The 24,842-nt window shown below is 36.7% G+C and overlaps 11 protein-coding genes across 11 annotated transcripts; 5 read left to right on the top strand and 6 right to left on the bottom strand. All coding sequences in view use genetic code 12, as the record gives it.

Annotated features, from left to right (window-relative positions):
- Positions 1 to 1,076: 1,076 nt before the first annotated feature.
- PPM2 (tRNA methyltransferase ppm2) lies at positions 1,077 to 3,640 on the bottom strand (the record flags this gene model as incomplete). Its single annotated transcript, XM_001526514.2, has 2 exons — positions 1,077 to 1,111; positions 1,339 to 3,640. The coding sequence occupies 2 exons, from the start codon at positions 3,638 to 3,640 to the stop codon at positions 1,077 to 1,079; spliced, it is 2,337 nt and encodes a 778-aa protein (XP_001526564.2).
- Positions 3,641 to 3,993: 353 nt separating this feature from the next.
- Positions 3,994 to 4,902, bottom strand: RRP40 (exosome non-catalytic core subunit rrp40; the record flags this gene model as incomplete). Its single annotated transcript, XM_001526515.2, has 1 exon — positions 3,994 to 4,902. The coding sequence occupies one exon, from the start codon at positions 4,900 to 4,902 to the stop codon at positions 3,994 to 3,996; it is 909 nt and encodes a 302-aa protein (XP_001526565.2).
- Positions 4,903 to 5,331: 429 nt separating this feature from the next.
- Positions 5,332 to 7,641, bottom strand: PVL30_001364 (uncharacterized protein; the record flags this gene model as incomplete). The annotated part of the gene is made up of 1 exon (XM_001526516.2): positions 5,332 to 7,641. The coding sequence occupies one exon, from the start codon at positions 7,639 to 7,641 to the stop codon at positions 5,332 to 5,334; it is 2,310 nt and encodes a 769-aa protein (XP_001526566.2).
- Positions 7,642 to 9,034: 1,393 nt separating this feature from the next.
- PVL30_001365 (uncharacterized protein) lies at positions 9,035 to 11,035 on the bottom strand (the record flags this gene model as incomplete). Its single annotated transcript, XM_001526517.1, has 1 exon — positions 9,035 to 11,035. One exon carries the CDS (start codon positions 11,033 to 11,035, stop codon positions 9,035 to 9,037), a length of 2,001 nt encoding a protein of 666 aa, XP_001526567.2.
- A 478-nt stretch (positions 11,036 to 11,513) lies between these two features.
- FMO1 (monooxygenase) lies at positions 11,514 to 12,962 on the bottom strand (the record flags this gene model as incomplete). The annotated part of the gene is made up of 1 exon (XM_001526518.2): positions 11,514 to 12,962. One exon carries the CDS (start codon positions 12,960 to 12,962, stop codon positions 11,514 to 11,516), a length of 1,449 nt encoding a protein of 482 aa, XP_001526568.2.
- A 549-nt stretch (positions 12,963 to 13,511) lies between these two features.
- STB5 (Rac GTPase-activating protein BCR/ABR) lies at positions 13,512 to 16,313 on the top strand (the record flags this gene model as incomplete). The annotated part of the gene is made up of 1 exon (XM_001526519.2): positions 13,512 to 16,313. The coding sequence occupies one exon, from the start codon at positions 13,512 to 13,514 to the stop codon at positions 16,311 to 16,313; it is 2,802 nt and encodes a 933-aa protein (XP_001526569.2).
- Positions 16,314 to 17,236: 923 nt separating this feature from the next.
- On the top strand, positions 17,237 to 18,121 carry PVL30_001368 (uncharacterized protein; the record flags this gene model as incomplete). The annotated part of the gene is made up of 1 exon (XM_001526520.2): positions 17,237 to 18,121. One exon carries the CDS (start codon positions 17,237 to 17,239, stop codon positions 18,119 to 18,121), a length of 885 nt encoding a protein of 294 aa, XP_001526570.2.
- A 521-nt stretch (positions 18,122 to 18,642) lies between these two features.
- Positions 18,643 to 20,551, top strand: AIM9 (Phosphotransferase enzyme; the record flags this gene model as incomplete). Its single annotated transcript, XM_061119222.1, has 2 exons — positions 18,643 to 18,886; positions 18,912 to 20,551. The coding sequence occupies 2 exons, from the start codon at positions 18,643 to 18,645 to the stop codon at positions 20,549 to 20,551; spliced, it is 1,884 nt and encodes a 627-aa protein (XP_060975205.1).
- A 473-nt stretch (positions 20,552 to 21,024) lies between these two features.
- On the bottom strand, positions 21,025 to 21,456 carry TRS20 (TRAPP subunit; the record flags this gene model as incomplete). Its single annotated transcript, XM_001526522.2, has 1 exon — positions 21,025 to 21,456. One exon carries the CDS (start codon positions 21,454 to 21,456, stop codon positions 21,025 to 21,027), a length of 432 nt encoding a protein of 143 aa, XP_001526572.2.
- An 874-nt stretch (positions 21,457 to 22,330) lies between these two features.
- CTA9 (transactivator protein) lies at positions 22,331 to 23,983 on the top strand (the record flags this gene model as incomplete). The annotated part of the gene is made up of 1 exon (XM_001526523.2): positions 22,331 to 23,983. One exon carries the CDS (start codon positions 22,331 to 22,333, stop codon positions 23,981 to 23,983), a length of 1,653 nt encoding a protein of 550 aa, XP_001526573.2.
- Positions 23,984 to 24,368: 385 nt separating this feature from the next.
- Positions 24,369 to 24,788, top strand: PVL30_001372 (uncharacterized protein; the record flags this gene model as incomplete). Its single annotated transcript, XM_001526524.1, has 1 exon — positions 24,369 to 24,788. One exon carries the CDS (start codon positions 24,369 to 24,371, stop codon positions 24,786 to 24,788), a length of 420 nt encoding a protein of 139 aa, XP_001526574.2.
- Between the last annotated feature and the right edge of the window lie 54 nt (positions 24,789 to 24,842).

Here is a 24,842-nt window from a genome sequence, read left to right on the forward strand (position 1 = left end):
TCTGCCTCTACTTGTTCTTACCTATACAGTTATGAGATATGGTTGTGTTTGTTGTAAGGTCGAGACCTCTAGTCTGATCATCATATAATCTCCGCATTTATAAACTCTCCTTTCGTAAATAAATTGCATAAACAACCAATAATGATGAAGAAAATGCCAAAAAAAAAGAAAACAAAGGCTCGACGTGAGAGCTACAGCTAATGAGTCGAGACCAGCTTTGAGATTTTTTTGAAACCAAACTAATCCAACATATTTTCTCTCCCCTCTCCCCCCTATTTCTTTTTTCGTTTTTATTCTTTTTCTTTCTTTCTTTCTTTCTTTTTCTTTTTCTTTCTCTCCAACTTGTAAAGGCCATTTGTCATCTGATAATGAACCAACTTCAACTTAAATAGCTTTATATCGAGTGTCTCATCGCCTTTTCAATTATACACTTTGCACTATACTGTGAAGATAATGATTTCCTCTCTTTTTCTACTTCTTTTTTTTTTCTTTCTTTCTTTCTTAGTAATTGGTTAAATTAGTTATGAACAAATCAAAACTACGTAGGAGATACCAAGCAAGTTTTGAAACTTACAATGAACGATGTACATAGGCACCTCGCCCCAACGCTTACGTCCCACGCTTCACGCACCGCACACACATCACAACTCAACATGCTTATGTGTTTGATACGGGCAGAGTTGCACAACCTCGGAATGTGGCGCCTTGCTCCTGGTTAACGATGTGGAGTTGAGGAAATAAAGAAGAACAAACCGGTTCCTTGAGTAAGCTAAATAGTGTAAGATATTTGGCAGAGGAAAAATAATAATATTAAGTAAGAAAAAAAAACAGTCCTTAAACATTTTTTTGCAAAGAAAACAATTGCATGTACGGCGTTGATGGTAGGGTTAGTTGAGATCCTTTTTTTCAACTTTTTTTTTTGTTAGTTTAATCTGTTCCAAATTTTTCAATTTTTATTTTTGCAGTTTGGTGAACCCCAGTGCTTTTTTGGACCACTTTGCTTACATAATAACCCGACCAACTTTAGAAATCGAATGATGCAAAACAAATAAAAAAATAAAAAACGAAAGCGAAAACTACAACGCGGGATTGTGCACTTGTTTCAATGTCGCTTACTTCTACAATGTCTACAATGCCGAAATTATTTCAATTTTCTAGTCACGTGATTACACAACATTTGTCACACATACACACACCTCGGCTACTTCTTCTACCTCTTTAGCCGGTGCCATATTCAACTCAATCAATATTCCAATCTATAAATTTGGTTATAGCAACTTCCAAAAGAATAACAAACTGCTCCACCACCAACAACCAAGCAGCACCCACGACTTTCACCATGATCAAGTTCGTGTTGCACATCAACTAATCCAAAGCCAATGAAAATGGGCGGATGTGAAGTTACAATGGATTCAGGGATCGAGACAGACTCAAATTGCAAACTCTTTAAATTGAAAGTCATGACATTTGTCAGACTTGTAAAGATGGTTCTGGGTGAGACTCCGCCCACAATCAACAATTTGTGCAGCGTGTCATAATGATCATTATTATGGTCAAAATACTGATTATTTTTGCATGTCGAATCCTTAATGACTCTGGCTTGACTCCCGATCCGCGAAAACAAGACATGTTGAGTCACAGTCTTTAAATGTATAGTACACGTCCCATTTTCTTGTTCAACATCTCTTGCAAGAGAAAATTGGTATAATTTGTCATTAACAATTGGGATAAAACCATCGCTCATTCCACCGTATATGTAACCAATATTGCTCTCGATATCATAAACAAGAGTACTGCTCAACAAATTTTCAACTCTTTCAAATTTTTCAAATTTTTCACCTTCTCCTGCTAATTTTACTTGCACATTTTCAAATTGGCGAGACTCAGTATTGAAGATTACAAAGTTGCTACTTTTTTCTCTTCTTGTACTTGCCTCATCTGCAAAATTGTCTTTGCTATCTTTTTCATAGTCCCCATCTCGACTATATTCACCACCAAAAATCAATAGTTCCGATGACGAAATTTTTACCGAAGCATGTCTCGAACGAGGTGATGGAAGATTGGCAACAAGATGCCATCGTGACCCATCAAACAGATATATTTCATCTTTATAGTCACCCGGCCGTGTGCGTCCACCAACCAAAAACAACTGTCCACCAACTTGTGTCAATGTATGACAAACCCTAGGAGATGGTACACTTTTTATTGCTCCATCATCCCCATCACCATCGTGTTCACTAAAAGAACAACCAACATCCGTCTTCTCAATAGAGGCAGATTGATAATCCATCTTCTCAATAGAGGCAGATTGATAATCCAACTTTAACGTATCATCCACTCTCGTTTGCTTCAACCCACCATTGATGTAAACAGTGCCATTTAATTGCGCTACAGCGAGAAACTTTAGTTGCAAAAGCTCTTCCTTCTCGCCGTCATTGCTAAACCTCAAATCATGACTAAATTCAACATTTTTATCAACTTGAAACTTTTCATAGATTAAATCATCATGGAGACTATCATGTTTATAGACCAACTGCACAATACCATTGACCTTCCCTTGAGCTTCACCATCACAATTTGTTGCATGGACAACTACATAATGCTGACAGAAAATGATAAACTCTTCCCATTCATCAAACTCTTCAATCTGTGCAAGCTTCCGCTTCGTATCGTTGGGAACCAATTCGTACCAATTTTCTAACAAATTTTTAATCTCGACATGCTTATACATTCTTTTAAACCGTGCATGTTGCTCCATCTTTGTTGGATATGAACGGACGCACTGAATGGGACTTCGCAAATGCTCAAAATGGTAAAGCATCTTTGTTGCAAATGCACTATTTGGACCATCCGGCATAATTTGCTCCAAAATAATAAAATGACTATTGGGAACTTTGGAACTTTTCTCAATCACTGCATTGGCTGGCTCTGGTTTCATATAAGCCAACGAGACTTCAGCAATAAATATATTTACCACATTGGTTTTCTCCTTTTCCAAACTTTTTATAAAAGCGTCATAATTGTTAGCCTCATTCAAATTACACCCAAGTAGTTTATACCGATCTGTATAAATCTTGTAACCATTTACGTCTTGTCTACCTCCAATCAAATCACAAATCTCTTGTGATGCGTCAATTAGTCTCAACTTTTCTTCAACCAAATCGGGGTAGTCAACATCAATGAAATTCAAATCATGGCCCTCTTTGGGAATATTCAACAATTGAAATGGTAGTGGATCAAAACCACATCCTAAGTTAATCACATTAATCTTACGTCCCAAGTTCAATTTCAATATTCGCATCAACACACCACGTATACTCTCCATTCTGATCCAATATCCACGGTTGATCGCAGGGGACCGTCTTTTCCATTTTCTCTTCCCCGTAGTCGAGTCCTTCACAAAATGTTCAAACCATGATCCTAATTCTGGATTAAGTTCGGGGAAATACAATTTCTCAACACTTCGTTTAGAAACTATTGATGAATTGTTTGTACCTTGGATTTGCTGATCATCGTATATTTTTCTTCGTTTATCCTTTTCAATCTTCTTTCTCTGCCTTGCAAGTTGGTCCGGGGTAAGCTTGACCTTGGCAAAATTGCTAGCGGTCTCATCCATTATGGTGTTGTCGGGCACTTCCATTTCTTACCCTCCTTATGTTTGCCTTAGTAGCAACTAACAATGCTAAAGTCAATGTATTGGTGACTGTAGAGGTGGTTGTAGTTGTAGTTGTAGTTGTAATTGTGAAAATATTAATGAAAAAAAATACAATAAAACATAAATATAAACATAAACATAATACATTTCAAGAATCTATTTTGCGCTCCATCGCAACGTGTTTGCGCTTTATTTATATAGTGAGAAAATAATTTTTATTTTTTTTATGGAAAGCATCTTCCACCAGCAATTTAACTAAATCCCACGTCTTCTTTCTCTTCAATATACATCTCTGATTTTTTTTTATTCTTAAAAAATAAATAAATAAATAAATAATCTTATATCCCTTTAAAAGCCTTTTTCAATTCATTTGAAACTTGTTCAGGTTCAACTTTTTCACATTTTTTCAAAAACTCTACTGCAGCAAGCGTGTTTCTTAAATTCTTTAAATTTCGACTCCTTAATCCCTCTACACTATCATTATCGTCATCGCCCCCATCAGCACTTCTCATCTTGACATCTCCATCGGTTTCTTCATTCTTGTTTCTCTTTTTCTCTTCGATAACTCCCTCTCCACATTTAATCCATACACGTCCATTTATCCCAACGGCAATTTCAAATTGCACGCGCGTGGCCAATGTTGATAATACATTCAGTTTGGCATTATATAACAATTCTCTTGCAAAAGCCAATTTCAAATCAAAGACAAACCCCAGCTCACCAAGCACACCAAACCCACCAGACTCTCTTGAGTTCATGGCATCTGTACAACTCAACTCTGTCTCAAACGTAGAGTCATTATCATCATTTATCACTCGAGCATAAACACATTGACCAATATTCAAGTTGGGTCGATTCTTTTTTGTTGCACTGGGAAACGCCATGAATGGCAATAAAACCGGTGATGAAAACTGTTGAAGTTGAACCTTGTAAAAATCGCCCACCGATCCTACAACGGTTCCAACGACAAAATCATTGTTGCGAGGAATATACCGCTTAGTGTCTGATTCAATATACACAAGTTCTGCGTTATTCTTATTGCTCTGATACTGGTGATGTAGAATGCCCGATGTGGATGGTATAAGATGCTGCAGACGTGGCATTTTGTAAATTCCTGGACCAATTTTAGTGGCAGCCCCTGCTCCTGCTCCTGCCCCTGCAGCATCAGCAGCTGCAGTTGTTGACTCTGAAACTGAAGTATTGTTTTTTATAGGAAGACTATCTCCTGGAACAATTATTGCAGTCATAATGTTAAATATAAAGAAGGGGGTTTAAGATGGGGGAAAGAAAAACCTATTGATTATTGGAAAAAGTTGTTATTGTTAATGATATTGATAATAGTAGTATACAAAAACGATTTGGTTTCAAGATGTAATTTAAATTCCTCTTTTTTGTTGTATCCAAAAAAATGTTTGTGTGAAGAGCTAAATAGTTGTGCGCATTAATATCCTTTTTTTTTTTTTTGTCTTTCTTTCCTTTCCTTTTCATTTCTTTTCAAATTTATCTTTTTCTGTTGTATACCCATACTTGATTCTCGCATTAATAGGCTAGTGAAACATCCATCCATTCATTCATTCATTCATTTAGTATATTACATAACTAGTTCTATTACAATTTTCTCTTTGTTCTTTATATTCTTACTCATTATTTTACTACATTGATTCAATCTTGAATATTCACTCCACACTACTCAAGAGCGTAATCTTATCCTTGTAGTAGTCTCGAATATCTTTATACTTCAACAATTCTCGCGTAAATTCGACACAGTCATCCAACGGCCTATAATCTTTCAACAAAAGCATTGTTTCATAATCAAACTGGAGCAAAGTAGAGTCATTAAATATATTCAAAGTCTCAATATTCCTTGCATAAAGGTTTCTCACCATTGAATCATCTTCTCTCCTATAGTTAATGTATGACATGACCTGGTCCGCCAGTTTGTCCCTTGTCGGGTAGTGCTCCGGTCTGATCAAAGTAGTGTTGAAGCTGTATATGGGAACTTCCTTCACCGAAGTCAATGCCCTTGATTTGAATCTATTCTCATGCAAAGTCGAATTGTCATAATAATTTGACCACAGTAAATGGTTGTTGTAAAAAATAAACCTCCTTTTAAAAAATGCAAATACTCTCGAGGCATAGCAAATGTGTCTTTGTAACATACCGTCAATTCTTTGGTTAAAGAAACTTTGTGAAAATCGATTATATTTGGATACCGTAAGCGATTCTTGATTATTCAACATATCATTTATTGGAATAATAAATGTCAAGCTGAACAAGTATTTGCATGAAGGAAAAACTGCGCCTAACCCAGCAGAGATTGCAAAGCAATATGTGTATAGTGTAGTTGCCAAATCGTGGTAAAACACAGATTCGTCGTAGTACTGAGTTTTGATCTTTTTCTTGTATGCAATGGCCTCGGGAGGACATGTTGTATGCCATTCCTTGAGGATCTCAAATATTGTTTGTACCGGGTATGTAGTGATGAAACTCTCATTTCTAGCAGTGAACACTATGGGTAACACCTTTTCTCGTAAGAATGACATCAATTTATCGTATTGATTATGCAATCGAATAAACTGTGCATCGATTTCTGGGTTGTTTGTGATTGAATTCGATGCACTAAATATATATTCAAGACTTCTTAGATTCGATTCAATCTCAAATAGGAATTGCGGATTATACGAAGGGAGGTGAATGCTGATAATATTATGTTGCAAGTTGCTCTGAACAAAATCAATGATGGGTCTTTGCCTCAAAAGAGACCGTTCAACCAATTGTGAGTATATCTCAAAACTCATAATGACACCTTTTTGAGCATTGAAATATGTCGAAAGCGCTTTTTTCATTATCAATGCGGTAAAAGTTAAAAGGTGGCTAGAATGTGCCATCAGCTCAATCTCTTCACCAACTATTTCAAGCGAGGTACCAGTATAGGTATTTTGTATAGATCTCAATTTAGATTCAACGCTACTCTGACACTCGTTAAATTGTTCAAAGATGCGCTTTTCTAGTTTCCTCGCTAACGCTTGCTTAGAGTCATAATCACTCTTTGCGCTATTGCAGTTTCTACTGCTATTGCTATTGCTGTTATAATTGTCATTATTATTGTTATTGTTATTGTTGCTTCCTTTTAATGTACGACAATGGTTCAAAATAATCGCTTCTCCCAAACATTGAAAACAAGTTGTTAATGTTTCATCAAAGAACCGCTTTATTATCATATCATTCATGTAAATCAACAAATTGTTTTCTGCGTGCACAATGTAATGACTAAAATCGGTAACCATTTTGGGTAACATGTTTTTCCTCAGGAAGGATTTCTTGAAACTTTGAGGTTTAAAACATTTGAATGAGATCTTGTATTCAAATCCTTCTTTGAGCATACCTTTATTGTGTTCTTCCAGATCGGCGTCACTAAGAATATCATCATTCATGACCTTGAACTCGCCAGTAAAATCCTGCATTGATAGATTATTGTATTGCAACGGAGGGTAGTTGAATTTGGGAAGTTGAATAGGTAAATTGGCCAACTCAAACTTGAACTCAAGTACACTGGCGCAGGTGTTACTGTTTGTGCTACTGCTTGATAATTCATAGTTTGTGACCTGTTGACCAAGCCCAAGACCGTTAAGTCCCAGCTTCAAATTATGAGTAGTGAAGGTTGCTGTACCTGTTGCACCAGTTGTTGTTGTAGCTGCTGCTGCTGTTGCTGTTGCGGCCTTTGCCGTAACAGACGAAGCTGGTAATCTAAAGTTCGATTGCAATAACTTGTTTTGACTATTCCTCAACGAATGTGTCAATTTAATCTTGTCGATCTCCGTTTGTGTAAGCAGCAAATAGGAACATACACCTTTCTTACTTTTCAAACAATTTTTACACTGTGGTAAAGTCTCGTCGCATCTAATCTTTTTCGCCTTGCACACGGAGCACCCAAGCCTTGAGTTTGTATGCCTCCTTCGCTGAACTGTTGAAACCGACTTACTCATAATAATAGTCGACAATTAGATTGAAAAATTTTTATTTTGTTTTGCTTCCCTTTTTCTTTTTTTGCAACGGATCTTAGCTAGTATAAAAGGAATAAAACCAAAACAGACGAAAGAACGAAAAAAATGAGATAGTGTATTTTGTTGAGCCGGAAAAAAAATTCTTTAAAAAGTTCAGTAGTGTGTTGATGGGGGGGGGGGGGGGGGGGGGTTTATGTCTTTACTTTTTTTAACCTCTTCTTTTGATGCACTTTATTTGCTAATGAGTTGTGAAGTATGGATATTTGTATCGATCGTAATCTTTGACTTATTGAGGGAAGTTTTTTTAATAGAGAGTCTCCTTCTTTTATAAATATTTATAAGTTAAAATAATTCTCTTTTCTTAATTTCTTCTTCTTCTTCTTCTTCTTCTACTTTATTGTTCATAAAATAAATTAAATTAGCGGATTAATTTGACTCCCACCTACTTTTCGCCTCGTAATAGTATGTTGTTGCATTGGTAGTCTCGATTAGCTTGAACAGTCACATAACTGTCCATTTTAATATAGGAATTACGATACTAATTTTTTTTTTCCTTTATTAGGCTATAGTATTTATCAGACGCTACCATTTAACCGTAAGTAGTTTCTAATCTCGCCTTACTGTTTCCCATTTTTTTTGTTTTATTTTTACTTTTTTTTTTGCTTCCTTTTCTTTTTCATTTTCTTTTCCTCTTTTCTTTTTTTCTTTTTCCCATCGTCGCATTTGCTTCTCTCTTGGTATATATGGGTAGTGCACATATTGCGAAAACGTAACCTACTCCTAATCCAGGCTCATCTAATACGAGGAATTTCATTTTCCACTATATTTTTTTTCTTTTCTTTTTTTTTATTTTCTTTCCTTTTTCTTTTCTCTCCCCCCTCCTTCCTCCTTCTTTCCCGCCTTTTGTTTGAATACTGATTAGATCTAACAACCTTCCCCTAAAAATTAAAAAAAAAAGGCTTAGAAACACGCACAAACAGAAGATGCAATTGATTTTGAGTTTGATTTTGATTTTGATTTGAATCGGGATCGGCACATAAAAAAAAAAATTTACTTTCTATAATTAATCTACAGCTAGTATTATAGTATACTAGCTTATGCTGTGCTAATTATATAATAAGGATTAACAGAATGCATCAACCCTGTCATTGCTAATCAATAAGCTTCATTTACTCGTGTATCTACTTTTATTTTTCTATGTAGGACTCATATTCAACAAAAAATTAAAGGAACAAACAAACAAACAAACAAACAAATTTAGACACACATACTTACACAAATACTTAGACACAGACATAATCACCAAACAAACAACAGCAAAAACCATGGATTTATGGGTCAAGAAACAAAAAAAAGAAATTAAAACAAAACAGGTCTACTGCCAACATTTTTTGTTGATACTAATCTTTCTTCTCTTTCTCCATTGTTCTCCATCTCTTGCAACACTGAATGTATGATCTTTTTCTGCCTCTATCTCGCATTTTAACTCATCAAGTTTTACAGGTGAAATAAATGTGACATCTTGCTGCAGTTGTTGCAATTGCTGCGAAAGAAACCCCAACGAGTCTTGAAATGAGAGTTCTGTAGTTGCCTCAGGTGAGGATACTCTTTTTCTCAAAGATTGTACAATATTCTCAGGACTTGCACATGCACGAACTTTTTCCAATGACTGGCATGGTCTTGTAGTTTGATCTTCTGGTGATTGCTTTACAGTATTCAACACCAGTTGTCTACGATGCAGCATCGTAATTGCACCCAGCAATGGTTGTGAGTCAGCTATCTCTGAATTAAAATTACGGGAACCAACATTGGGGGCTCTCACAGTGATAGCTGTGGTAACTAATGCTTTGAATTTTTCCAAGGTTTTTTTGACAAGGTCAATTCGGTGCATTTGAAAATTTGGAAAGTATATCTTGTCAAGGCTCTTGTCATAAGTGAGAAAGTAAAACTTTTTACACAACTGAGGCACAAAAGAAACATTGTATGATTTACCCTTGGTCAAAGTTATTCCATTATTATCCAAAATCCCCTCAACAGGGGGACAAAACTCGCCCATTCCAGGCTCAAATTCAGCTGAGTTGGGCTTGAATGCAACATTGGTGGTAACTAAAAGTAGCAGCTGCAGAAACAAGCAGTTAAACACATTCCGAACCAACTCTGCATTAACTGCATTACCTGCATCCCATACATCTATGCCAGTTTTTTGTAATAATTTTTCTGTATCTGGAAACCCATTGTTCAAAAGATAGTGCCAAACCAGTCTGATTTTCATCAATAACATTAACTCAGATGATATTTCATCATTTAACATGCACTTGTAGCACGCAAATGGACGCTTAATCGGTTTATCGTATCCATACTCCACAGGATTCAAAGAAGTATGACATTTCTGGCAATGACTTTGTTCTTGAGTATAAGTTCTCAAAGATTGAGTTATCACAGCATCGGATTTATGGGTGTCCAAAAATGAATCCAAATGCAACGAAGAAACAGGAACATCAACTTCAACATCAACGTCAACATCAACATCAACGTCAGCACCAACATGAATTTCATTGTTATTAGAATAATCTGTAGCGATACAGGTACCTGATGCATCAGAATTATCAATACCATCATCAATAAAATCAAATGGATCAACAACTAAAACACTATGGGCACTTTTACTGTCAGCAAATACATTCAATTTAACTTGATTTTTACCAGTATCAATTTCACCAAGATCACTCATCTGATTTTCATTGTCAACTCTTAATGTCACTGCTGGTAGCATACTGGCATCTTGGAAAAACTGTGGTTGATAATCATCCGGACAGTTTTCATTAAACAATAGTCTAATCGAGACAAACTTCTCCGGCGGCAAAAAATCAAATGATTGACTCAACACAATCAATTTTCTAATCATGGTTTGAATCTGGGCAATAACCGAGTCGCTATCCTGCAATTCACAAATTGAAGTTTTTGAATCGCTAAAACGCGAGCTTAAACCCAGAGAGATTGATAACAGGTTAGTATCATAATCAATACTAAAAACATAGCTCTCAATTGCTTGTTCAGGATGATCTTTTGACAAATAAATTGAAAACTGAACCGCTTTCAAAAATTGTTTTTCAATAGCGGCTTTAATACCTTCTTCAATGCATTTGATAAGCATATCTGTTTGACTATCAATACCGCTTCTAAGCTTTTTGGTACGAATGAAATTTGAATCTGGTTTGGGTTTTTTTTCATTATAATATTTTGCATCAATATAATGATCCTCACTGAATATATCACGCAAAAAAGTAATACAGTAAATCGATACACTAATCAATTCATGAATCAAGAGTTGCGACTCTTTTGTAGTGACTGTTTGTTTATACTCTTGCACTTGCATTGTTGGTAAATGCACTGGTAAAAGAATTTCTTTAGTTACTTGGTATTGTAAAGGAGGTGTTATCAAGTTAAGTTTTAAGAAGTGAAAGCTGTCTCCACTTTCTGCCACTCCAAAAAGTTAAATGAAAACTTTGAAATAGACGTGTTCTTATATATATACATATACATATATATATATATATATATTTCTTTTTTTTTGTTTTGATGTTAACGTATTATATTTAAAAGTCTATAATATCTATAATGTTTGTGGTATATTTCTCTTATTTGTGTTGCAAAACCATCTTTACCATCACCAATTTGGTTGCAAAAAATTTAACCACCAAAAAAAAAATTTAAATCTTTAAAAAGTAAGCAGCAAAAGAAAAACACCAAAACAATAGAGAAACCAAAAATAGAGCCTGAATATAGTCAAAGACTAAAAGAATTAAAAATAAACAAAAATAAACCTCCGAGACAAAATTCGAGAATTATTCGTGCTAATCCAACAATTCGAAATCTCTACCTTCTGATCTCAACTTTTTTACATGTTCAAAGACCTTTTGCAACCTTTTTGCTTTGTATGATTTAGTCTGCAGTCTATCAAATATTAAACTCTCATCCCATATTGGAGCCACAAGACCAGGCGACCTAATATCTTGCTCATCAATCAATTGTTGCAAATGTTGACGATATGCTACATCCAATGGATACGCAAAGCTATGAAATTGGCGGCCAGAACCTTTCATTTGTATTTCTTTTTCGTAAGATTGTTTCCTCTCTTCAACAGAAGGTAAGTTGTAACGCCCGCTATATACCCTTGCAACTAGTGCCGCTTGAGATTCCGAGATAGGCATTGGTACAACTTCCTTTTGCAATGCCAAAAACGAAATTGAGGGATCATAAACATTAAACACCTGCTTATATAAATCGTGAACCTGTGTTCCATCTGTTATTACATCCAATTTTAGGAAAGGCACGCTATAGAAATACCCCGTGCAAAAAATCACTACATCAATGCCCTCAAAATGGTCTCCATTTATAGTAGTAATGGACCTAGTCGTATAGTCGTATTTGATGATTAGTCCAATATACTCAATCAAATCATTGCGTGGATCAACTTTACCCACATCGCGAACGGATACATACACTTTCTCGGCAACTGTGCTTATTTGGGTTGAAATGTCTACTCCGCTAGATGCATTTCCAATCACCAAAACTCGCTTGCCCCTATAAGTATTAGGATCTTCAAAGTGTTTTGAATGGAGGATTGTGTGTGGCAATGCTTCGTTCCATTCGGATAGGCCCAGGACTTCTGGAATGTAAGGGGTATTAAAATGCCCATTGGCGATTATTATTGCATCATATTCGTGAACTTCTCTCAGATCATACAGAACATTATCCGCCACTACACGCCAAATAGTACCTTCTGAACTGCAAGAGTTATTTATTGAATCAGTGCCACTATATCCATCCTGATTGGCGTCAACTTTTTTCACACTTACCACGTCAAAGTTCAACTTGAACTCTATTTTCCCCTCCGGTATTGTTTTGATATATTCATCGATATACTCTAGCACTTTATCTCTTTTTGGATACATTGGCAGCTCTCTTGGAAATGGTAACCCTTGATATTCCATCAATCTACCTATTATATTTGTTTCCATATACTTGTAAATTGCCGAGAAAAATGCATCCTGGTCAGTGGCCGGCTTATCTAGAAGCTCCCCTGAATCAGGGTCTACGCTAGGAACTTCCGGATGCACTAGACTTTTATTACCGTTGTGGTACCATAACCCACCTAGTTTATTTCTCCTCTCATAGATGTCAATTTTGGCAAATTGAGTAGGCTCCAACGCCAAAGCTTTCGCTGCAGCCAATCCAGCAGGACCACCACCAATGATGGCTACTCGATTGTAGAGGGGTTGTTTGAGTACAGACCCAGTCATGTTCAATTTTGATGTAATTTATATTGTCGTGTTGTAGATTATTGCCATCAATACAATGAAGTGAATCAACAGCTACAGTTTTGATTCTGATTTTTATTTCGTAATTTGATTTTGATTTTGATTTTGATTTTGATTTTGACTTTGACTTTGATTTTGATTTTGATTTTGACTTTGACTTTGATTCTGATTTCGTAATTTATGATTTGTAATTTATAATTTATAATTTGCGATATTTGTGTCTCATAGTCATACGAACTCGCGATTCTCGGCGAGCATGGGCGTGTATTTGTATCCAAAAAGGATGATTAACAACGGTTGATGCATTGGAGGACAAAGCCACCCCCTCCTCCACTCATCATTAATCGACTGACTGTGTAGTATTTGCCCGTGCGCAGGCAGAAGAAAAAAAAAAAAAATCAGGAAAATAAAAAAAACAAAAAAACACACCAGACTCAGATACTACCCCAGACCCCAGATTTTCCCTCGAGTGGCCACTTTTACATTTCTCAACAATTTTTTTTGCAGAACCAACTTTTAAAAGTAACCAGAATGAATCCACAAAGCCCTACTATAACTAAGTTTAGAGTTAGGAAGTATTCGATATCCAAGCCTTCAGAAGATGAAAGAAGTCCCGGAGATCTGAGTCACACTGGAGAAAGTAAAGGTCAAGTGCACCACCATGGAACACAACCAAATTCCGAACCTGGACCTGGACCGGGACCACAACCAAGACTCCCTCAAAAGCCCCTAATTGGATACCAACAACTTTATCCAGAACAGAAACCACTTCAATCAGAGCTGCAGCAGAAACAAGAACAACAACAACAACCACCTTTTCCACAACAAAAACAACAACAACGATCTGTAGAATCAACAACCCCGCCGGTCTCTCAAAAACGTCAGCTGACCGAGACCGGACTACCGCCAAAAGTCACTAGTTGTATTAGGTGCAGAAAGTTGAAAAAAAAGTGTCGTCGGAATGAGAATAGAAGCAAAGTAGAAGGTACAGCTGTCCTTATACTACAGTCAGACCAAGGAAGCCAAAATGATGGTAATAATCTTGATAATGTTCATGCGAAAGGCTTACCAGAGTGTACCAACTGCGAACGAGCAGGAGAGCTTTGCCAGTATATCACAAGGAAACAAAGAGTTGTAAAGAAGCCAAGAACTAGTAGTTTAGAATCAAGAACCCTGCTGGAGTTAAAAGAGAGTGAACAGAGAGAAAATTTACAAAATACACCCAATGATCCAGGTGTTTTATTAAATCAATACGGAATAAATGACCAAAATGGCCCAAATGGCTCAAATGGCCAAAGTAGTCAAAATGGACAAACCGAGCAGAATAGTCTTAATGGAACCTCTTTGAGTACAAATACTAATACGACATTACCCGAGATGCTCAATGCAAAAGATACTCGGAGTAGTGTTAGTAGCAATCGCCAAAGTCTGCCAGAATCCTATAATGGAGACCCAGGAAGGCAATCACTATCAAATGGTGGAGGCTTGTTGGATCATAGAGCCTTGTCGTACGACTATTCCGTAAACAGTGCAAATGGATATGCACCGTCTTTCAGAAACTATGAACAAAATCAAAATCAAAATCAAAATCAAAATCAAAACCAAAAGCAGGAGCAGAACCAGTCTCAAAATCTGAACCAACATCAACATCACAACCAAGAACGTCAATTTACACCCACCATGCCTTACCCAGAATACTCATCCTCTATTCCACCGTATCAGAACAGGAGGTTTCCTCAAACATCTTTGCATGCACCACCTACTCAGAATTCAAATGGAGAGGTCCAGAAGCCAGCTGATCAAGATGCCAATCAACTTGTTTTGACCACATCGACTGATTCGACAATCGCTCCCACTTTGCCCAACTTGAATGCAATCGACGCACTTGCCCCCAATTTTGATGCATACCCAAAACAAATTTCGAAAGTGCTCTATGGAGCCGTGGGAATTAAGACAAATTCAAACGTAAGTATAATTCCACCAATCACCGACCAGGTGCTTTTGACGCGCATTATGAATGCGTTTTTTATGCACACCTACAGAATATGTCCCGTGATAAACAAGAGCAAGTTCATGACAAGATTTAATAGGTTATTCAAGAATGGAGATGGTATTGCTGCCCTCGAAGAGTTTGACGACCAATACGAGCTTTATATGGTTTTGGCTATTGGCGGTACTCATTTAGAGAGATCTAGAATAATTGGCAGAGATAAGCGGATCTCGGAGTATTTTGTTTCTATGGCATTGACTAGCGTACACAACAACATTTCTAAAAATGACATAAAGAGCATGAAAAATTTGATGCTATTAGCATTATACTCATTTTTCAATCCTGCAGAGTTTATTGCATGGGAAATATCGGGCAAACTAGCAAGAATGGCGATTCATTTGGGTTTAAATCAAGCCATCTCGGATTCGGAAGCTAGCGCTCTATCAGCCAGACAGATTGAGATGAGGACTAGGTTGCTTTGGTCTGTTTACACCATAGATCGGTTAACCTCAGTGACTTTGGGACGGCCTGTAGCCTTACAAGATGACGACATCAATGTGCCATTGCCACTGATTTTGGATGACGATGAGATTGATGATATTACTACTTACAGACTTGTGATTCACCTTAGACAGATTGAAGGTCAGATTTTGAAACGCGTTCACTCTGTGAATGTCCACAAGAAGAAAGCAAATCGAAACCGACTGGAAGCTGAAGTGTGCGAGCAAGTATTGACAGAATTACGAGACGAAGTTGAGGAGTGGCACAACAAGGCAACAGAGCTAGAGACACTTACTACAAAACCTAAACAATCGCTTGCTTTTAGAGCGCTGATTCCATGGTTTACCGCTAGATACAATCATCTTTTAATTTTGCTATACAGACCCTCATACTTGAATCCTCAACCGCTGCAGGATATATTGGACACATTGGGCAAAGCATGTCTCGAAACTTTATCAGCCACTTATAAGCTATTCAAGGCGAAATCACTACCACTCAATTGGACCACTTTGTACAGGTTTCTCATGGTTGGTACCACGATCTTATACTGTTTGTGTAAATGGGCCATTGACTTGATGGAGTGCAAGACAGAGATCTGCTATTGCATAGAGATTTTTCAAGCTTTTGGAAGTGATTGGGTCGTGGCCAAGAAATGTGCTGAGGTGTTTAAAACAATTGAGAATAAATTATTGGAAATTACTTTGACAGATGGCCATACAAGTGATATGGACAACTTGTCGAAAGAATTGTTGGGTGCGTCATCGTCATACCATGAGATTTTAAATGTCCATTCGGTAGACTTGTGCATCGATAGCCAGTACATGTACGGTTTCGAAAGCTAGTGTGTTTTTTTTCTTTCTGTTTTATTTCATACGGTTTGATAAATTTTTTCGCAGATAAGAGCAACTTTCCAAAATGGTGTTTTTTTTTTGGTTATATTTTTGGTTATTTTTTTGATCATTTTTTTCCAAAAAGAGTCTGTCTACTTTGTGGTACTTTGTTCGAATAAACCTGTGTCAAATAGCACTAGATGAAAAGTAGTGCGCATTTCAGCGCTACCTTTTCAACTCGAAATGTGGGGATTTTTGTTAGCAAAGTTTTGGAACTCAGGGGGGAGGGGCATGAAGGATATGGCGAATATGGAGACCAGTGGGTTTGTGTGATTATGGGGAACAGAAAGACTATATACAGTATCTGTACCAGTCAATACATCTTTCCATTTAATATTTACTTACCTACTTTATTTATATACTATTTATTTATACACTATTTATTTATACACTATTTATTTATTCACAACATAGCTCATTATAAGAAGTGGAATGTAGAGTCGAGCTCTTTCCTTTTTCCTTTTCCCTTTTCCCTTTTACCTATTCTTCTCTTGTATCTTCTGCGAGTTGTTAACTCCTTGAGAGTTTAATATGGCTTGTCATATAATATTTGAAATTTTTGAAAAACAAATTAAAAAAAAATAAAAAGAATAAAAAACAATTTAGTGTGCAACAATCTTGCTAAGTCATGTGGATGACGCTTGCTGGTACACGAGTTTGATTTACAGTTTTTTTCTTTTTCTTTTACTTTTTCTTTTTCTTTTTCCATTTCAGTTCTCTTCTTCTATTCTTCTTCTAAAAAAAACATAAAAACAACAGAGGGAATGTCACATTAACGTATCTTAACACAATACTTTTGAAAACTTTTCGAATTACTTTACACCGTCATCTTCACTTTGCTAAAAACGTTCTTGTAATCAGAATAACATACCTTTATGTCTGATCTAAAGAATTCTCAAAACACAAACCTGTGCATACCCCCAAGCACAGATCCTTCACATGAACGTGGGGGATCGAGTTTAAGTCAGTTAGGCGAAGAACAAACTTTCATTACTGTAGACCCGCCAACAGCAACCCCAGTAACTGCTAAAGCGTTTGTTACAGCCCCTGGATCTGTGTCAGCGAATAAAAAGGTACTACCTAGACAGCAACCTCTAAATAGAGCCAAAATGACAGAGCAGAATATCCAAATGTTGGAACCTCCACAAGTAAATGAACCCAGCTTGAATTCGGAATTTTTGGATACAAATGCGTCACTAGTATCAACAAACTCTAGTTATCAAAACAACATATCCGATGACATTGGTGATGGTGACAGTTATCACAACATGCATATCAATGATGATGATGATGATGATGATGATGATGAAGAAGAAGAGGAGGAGGTTGCGGATAGTCAATATGAGTTTACAGGGTACAACAAATCGTTAGGATCTACTTTGAAGGATCCCATATTTAGACCATTGTCTCAAAACTCCACGACATCGTGTTTGTCAACAACTGCAACTAAAGATGGTATCGAAGGTAGACATATACATCGACACGGACCCAGTGCTTATTCACAGAATATAATATCAACGACAATAGGTAATGGAAACCAATTTCGAAGTCCAGGACAACTGCACTCTAGTCGCTCCCCTGAGGTAGTGTCGTTAAATCCAAGTACGGTAGGTAATGAGTATGATGATACGGCCTTTACAGGTTATGACGACATCAAGATGAACCCACAAGATAGTCAAAATGCTAGTATTGTTAGCCTTCATCAGCCATCGATTACTCAAGATAGCCCTTTGGAATCAAATGCTGAAATAGATCGTTAGCAACGAAACCAACTAGCAAAAATAGCCAAACAGATTTGTAATATTATATATGTATATGTATGTATGTATGTATGTATGTATATTCAATTATCTTCAGGATGCATATTAATCATTCATCTCCTTGTATTTGTTTTCTTTAAATCTGACACAGTCATAATTTGACTGAGTTAAGTCCAAAAACGTGGTACTGTAATTCGAGGCAAATTTCAACTCAAAACTTTCGTACATTTCTGTTCCCACTTGCACATACATTAGTTGACAACATTAGATTCTTTCCTATTCATTTGCAACACAGTACACGTGACCTTACCTTGTCTCATTTTCATCGATCTTGTTTGATTTTTTTGCTTTTTTTTTTTTGTACTCTTCCCACACTTTTCTCCGTTTACAAAGTGTCAAAAAAAAGGAAGTGTGAGAGAGAGAGAGAGAGAAAAAAAGAAAAAAAGAACATACAAAGAATCTAGAATGGATGCAATTTTGTTCTGTTTCCTTTACTTACAGACAATCCACTACGGTATACAATGCTTTCTAAATCAATTACAAGAAGCTTGAAACAGCAAGTGACCAAGAAGTCATTATCAAAGGCAATTGCACCTTCTATTGCCAGAAGTTTGGCAACATCGACTCCACCATCGCCAAGCGATGGTCTGAAACCTAGCCATGTGTATACTAAACTTTCACATACAGATGATCCGGCAAGAAGCAGATTCTTTCAATACTCTTGGGGTTCATGGTTAAAGGACGATGCATTGAAAAAGAAACAACGTGAAACAATTTTTTTCTATTGAAGGGTTGACCGCTTACTTGAATAGTGTTGATTCGTTAAGAGTTCCAGAGACTGCAAAACTCTTGCAGCCAAAAGAGGAACAAGGCACATTTGTCTTGCAAAACAATTTGACCTTTGACGTTCTTGGTGCCAAGAGTGATGTTCTTTTGATCAAATCTATATCATCTATCCACGAGGGTAAGCACCATAGGATTTATAAGTTGACATTAAGTACTGGCAAAGACCTTGTTTTGAGGATCCCATACAAATTGGAGTCAGATACGGCAATAGCTTCTAAGATAAAGAGTGAGGTTGCCACTAGTGATTTTTTGAAATTGAAGTTGGGCCTTGATGTTCCTAAAATTATTGCTTATGGACCTGATAGAAATAATGCTATACGTAGCCCTTTCATTTTGCAAGAGTTTATTGAGGGTGAGCTTTTGATGAAAAAATGGAATCCTTTGGAGCCAGACTCTGACAAGACAGATGAAGATTTGAAAAGCGTTATTGCACCAATTGCTGAATTTCAGGACAAAATTTTAGAGCCAGTGTTTACTAAATTTGGATCCTTGTATTTCTATAATGATGTGACAACGGAATTGCAACAAAGTGGCGAGCCTTATGAAGGTGAAAATGACGAGAAATTATTAAAGAGATGGAGAGTTGGACCAAGTGTCGAAAAAGCATTTACAAAGGGTAAAAACAAGTTGTCACAAGATGTTATTGACCAATACAATGGACCATGGGATGCTTCAAACCCGGAACAAGTCATGACATCAGTGGCAGAAATTGAGATTGAAAATGCGAGAAACAAGTTGGCCATAGTTGATGCCGATGCAGGAGACGTTACTAGTAAGGACCTCTTGCAACACCAAATCACAACCTTTGAGCACTTGAAACAAATTACTCCTAAATTGCTCAACTCAAAGTCACCTTCAATCAAAAATGTTGAAGAATTATTCAAGCCTAGACTTTACGTTCCAGATTTGGATCCATTAAACGTCATCCAATCTACCGAGGGTAAAAATTACTTTATAGATTTTGAAGGCTCAACAATCAAACCTTTCATATTATCGAGTTATCCTAAATTTGTTGAGTATCAAGGAGCAAAAATTTATGACTTAAAAGTAGACATTCCAGGATTTGATGAGATGGATCCAGTCGAGAAACAGCAATATGAATTTATGTACTACAAAACGAGAAATGAAAGATTATGGGAAGTGGAATTGAACAAACACAGACACGACTTGATTGCTGTAGCTTCACCTCATATTAAGGTCCTTAAATCGCCATACTTGCAGGCTCTTGATCTCAAGCATCCAAAAGATTACTTGTATGTCGAAGGTGCTATTGTGCAATTGCAATCAATGTGGGAAGCGTACGTTGCTAACGAATTAGTGAAACAGGATAAAGATGACAAAGAATTCCCCATCAAGTATGATGAAAAGTATTTGGATCAATATCAACTGGACTTAAGTGACCTTCAAATGGAAACAGTCTCGAGTCCATTTAGTGCAACGGGAGGTTGGATTCCACAAGACATGTTCAGGACTTTGAAAGAGCAAGGTATCCTCGTTGAAGTTGGAGAAGGAAACTATGAAATCAAGACTGATAAAATCTTGGAAAACCCTCCATCTGAAACGGGCGAAGAACCAAAAGCGTAATCTTTGACTTTTGCAACACCCACTAGTAAATAGTTTGCATTTTGAAGACAATGAACCCTTTGTACCTCTGCTTTATGTTTCTTCGTATTTTCTCGTGATTGTATCTTTAAGAGTGTTTGAGTAAGTGAATGAGTGAGCGTGAGTGTGAGTGTGAGTGTGTGTGTGAGTGTGAGTGTGAGTGTGAGTGTGAGTGTGAGTGTGAGTGTGAGTGTGAGTGTGAGTGTGAGTGTGAGTGTGAGTGTGAGTGTGAGTGTGAGTGTGAGTGTGAGTGTGAGTGTGAGTGTGAGTGTGAGTGTGAGTGTGAGTGTGAGTGTGAGTGTGAGTGTGAGTGTGTAATCAAATGAATATGTGTGTGTGTGTCTGAACGTGTCTATCTGTGTTGAGGTTCCCCATTTTCAATTTTGCTCTTCTCTTTATTAATTTCGGTCCTTCCTTCTTGGCCATTCTTTCCTTTACTCCTTATTGTGCTTCCGCTACAAATATTTCTTTGCAATCAACTTGACTTTAAAGTCAAAATCTGGTGATATAATAGCGTCATTGACTTTGTAGAATGGGTTCATGAGTGTTTTCACGTACAAGTCATTGACATCCTGAAAGAATTGTTTTATGCTAATCTCTTCTTTATTTGAGTCGTAGCATAAGATAAATTTAATTTGACCCTGGGTAAGGTACGCACTTATGGAAATACCATAAAACTGATCAATCTTGCCGAGATTTAGCATTGAGTTTGACCACATTTGGTCCTCGATCAAGTCAATGCTCGAGTTTGCAATAAATGGTAGTAGTTCACGTGTAGACTGTGTAAACTGGGATCTTCCTGGTACAAAACCTTCGGAGCCTTCCTGGGCAGCAGAAGCAACTCCAGCTGTGATTGATGTAGATGCCGATGCTGCAGCTGAGGACATTGATGTTGTAGATGCTAAATTAGAAGCGTTCTTGAAAGACAGCAATTCTACTTCATATAGTGGATTATCTCGTGTGCCAATAATAGTGAAATAGTAAGACATTGAGGGAAAAAGCTAAAAAAAAAATTAAAATGAAGGCCTGGAAGTACGCCGGAGTAGATCAGTGGTGATGTTGAGTTGATATCTTTTGACTCAATTGGTATAGCTATGCAAAGTTCTCTGGTTTCGATTTTTAAAGTAAGTTGTAAACCATACGTTTTCTTCTTGGAAAAAGAACCAAAAAATGAAAAACGAAATTAAAAAAAAAACAAATTATGATCAAAGTCGATTTTGAATCACGACCCTCTTTTTTATTTCCCCCTGCCTTAATGTGAGAGTGAAACGAAATTAAATTAAATTAAATAAAATAAAATAAAATTAAATTGAATAAAAGAACAAAAAATTGTATTGATGTGTGGAGGTGTTGATACTTTTTTTTTTCTTTGTTAGGTTTGTGGTTTCCAAGTAGGGAATTGAAAACAGTAAATTGATAAACAAACAGTGATTTCCTTTCACACACTCACACAATTTTCCCCCTCACCGCTTCTCTTCACCAGTCTATTTTGTTTCATACAACTCCGATTATAACAAAGAAGTATATGTTCAAAATCAGATCATAGTAAAGCTATTATATTCATATATACATACCCATCATCTTTCATTAGCTATTGATTGCCAACCAAAATACCTGTACTTAAATTCAGTGATCCTCAAACGATTTAATTAAACCACGCACGTTCGCTTTATTTGGTGATAATACTGAACTAGTAAGCAAAACATATTATAAGCAGATAGGGCAAGGTTTTACCAACTAGTCATAATACAGAAATTGATTATGACTGTTCCCAGGCAAGACTCAGCTTGTGTTCCGAGTTCAGAACAACATTATACCAATAATAACGAAATAAACTTGAAACCAAACTTTATTCACTCATCAGATATCCCCAAAAGAATAGCCAGCCTCATTCATTCAATTTCCACATGCAAGCTCAAACTGCGACACGAAAAGTGTACGCAACATTCCAAGTTGCGAATAACAATTAATGTCGAGTTGAATGCCATGGAAACAATGTGTCCCTCGCATCCAAGATTTGAGTTATTATTGCTGAAGAATATGATATCCTTGACCAGAAAACGTTCTGCATCACATAGACTACAGCGAGAATTACTTTCGTCGTTGTCGTCGTTGTCATCGTTGTCGTCGTTGTCCTCCTCCTCCTCATCATCATCATCATCACCGCCCAAATTCTCCTCCTCGTCATCTTTGTTGTCTAATCAGAGCAGCTACCTTCAAAAGATTTTACAACAGAAAGTGGCTACATCATCAATCGAGCCACATGCATTAAAGACAAATGATTCATTTGTTGCACGATTTATATTGACTATTTCAGTGACTCATTATGAAAGTACCAATATCAAGAACCAGAATGGCGTGAAAGTAGTTTTCGAGACTAATGCAAAAGACGACTATGATACTTTTAAACTTTTCGACACAAATAATCTACTAGAGACTCAGATTAAACGGTATACGGAAAATTTGTACCGAGCAATGACCATTATTAGAAGTAGTGGTAATAACAGCGGACTCAAACTCAAGGCGGGCAAAGACTTTATACCGTCTGCATCGACAACCAGCTCTGATGTAAGTGATTCTACTCTTGAAGGTAGCGGGGATGAGGACTTTCAAGATCATTACTTGGATGAAGAAACGGACGAGTATGAAATTGAGCCGCTTGTTTCTAACGAAACGCTTGCCGACGAGTTTCGCAAAAAATGTACCGAGATTAGCGACGAAAGCAAAACTGCGAACAACAGTAGTACTGGCGATTTCATCGAAAACGTCGACAATTTGAGACACAATGAGGAAGAAATTAATGTCCACAAACTCCATCATCAACTGCGGCAAGTAGAATCTCCATTTAAAAATTCGAGTCCATTTAGTTGTTCGTCACCTCCATCATCAAACTACCATTTGGATCAACTACATTTGGACGACCTCAAAGAAGTACTTTTTGAAGAAGACGAAGAAGAGGGTGGTAGCTATTTTGAAGCTTACTCTAAAGAGAGGTTATCTAGACATTCGTCACCTATAAAACAGTATGAAAAAGATGATGAAACAATTGCGTTTCTTCGCAAGCCCCCGTTTTTATCACCAACAAAGACAAGAAAATCAATATCTCGAATGTCTTCAGCGCATTCGGTGTCGTTGATAAACGATGACGACGAGTATGGATTAGAATATGCATATAATGCCAATGGAGAGAATGTTCCATCGTACATAAAACAAAACAAAAAGTTTAAGTTCATCAAAGTAGGCAAAGTACAAAAGTTTGTCAACTTATTTGAAGAGCAAAACCAAAAATTGGCATCGGACAATTCAAACCCCGCTAGTCGAAACACCAGCAGAGTCTCGTCTAGACCATCTACTAGACCATCTACTAGACCCTCATCGCCCTCACGGACTGAAAGTACAAACAATATGTCATAATTGATATTACATGCATTTTAACAATAATGTGTGTGTGTGTGTGTGTGCGTGTGTGATAAGGAAAAAGTCATTTTTGTAGTAATCCATGATTTTGTTATTGTCACTTTTAATATCATTTTTAATATCATTCTTAAAGTTACTGTTTTGTTTGTTGACTTTCTTTTTCTCTCTTTCCTCGTTTCGTAAATCATTTAATTATGTTTTTTTTTTTGTTTTTCTTTCTTATATCTTCAACGTCATTTCAATAATTATCTTTTTGGTACATTATTTGAGAACGTGAATCTGCGACATTTAATGTAGAAACCCATACAAATTTGTTTTCACTATTTATCAAGCAGCTACACAACTTAATTGCAGAGCTAATTTTGCATATCTAATCTTCCTAATGCAGCCCAAGTCAATCACACTCCTACAAAAAGTAGATACAATAGTTGAGCAACTTCTCCTTAAATTCCAAGATATCTTTGAAGTGCTCAAAAATGACAATAAACCAAAAGAACTACTTGCAGTAGAGTCACTAACTATCGAAAACAACGCCATTCAGATTATAAGATTGTGTCAGGATATGTTGTCTATCCTGAGGAGCTTGAAAGAAACATGGATTTTGCAGACATTGAAGGTGAGAAACACCGGCGACGCTTATAATACTGGCAACAACGACATCAATGGAACAAACAATGATATAAAGGATCAACGAGGATGTGGTGAGTGGAATGAGGAAGAGTCTCAAAAAGTGTTTAATCTCTTCAATGAACTAACTGAGCGAATAGCAAAATTCGAAAGTCCACAATTCCAGAGTATCTGAACGATACGAATTTTTTTTTTTTTTGAAGGAAGGATCTAGTCCATGATTAGATTT

Source organism: Lodderomyces elongisporus, chromosome 2 (assembly GCF_030384665.1).
Source record: "Lodderomyces elongisporus chromosome 2, complete sequence".
Lineage (NCBI taxonomy): Eukaryota > Fungi > Ascomycota > Pichiomycetes > Serinales > Debaryomycetaceae > Lodderomyces > Lodderomyces elongisporus.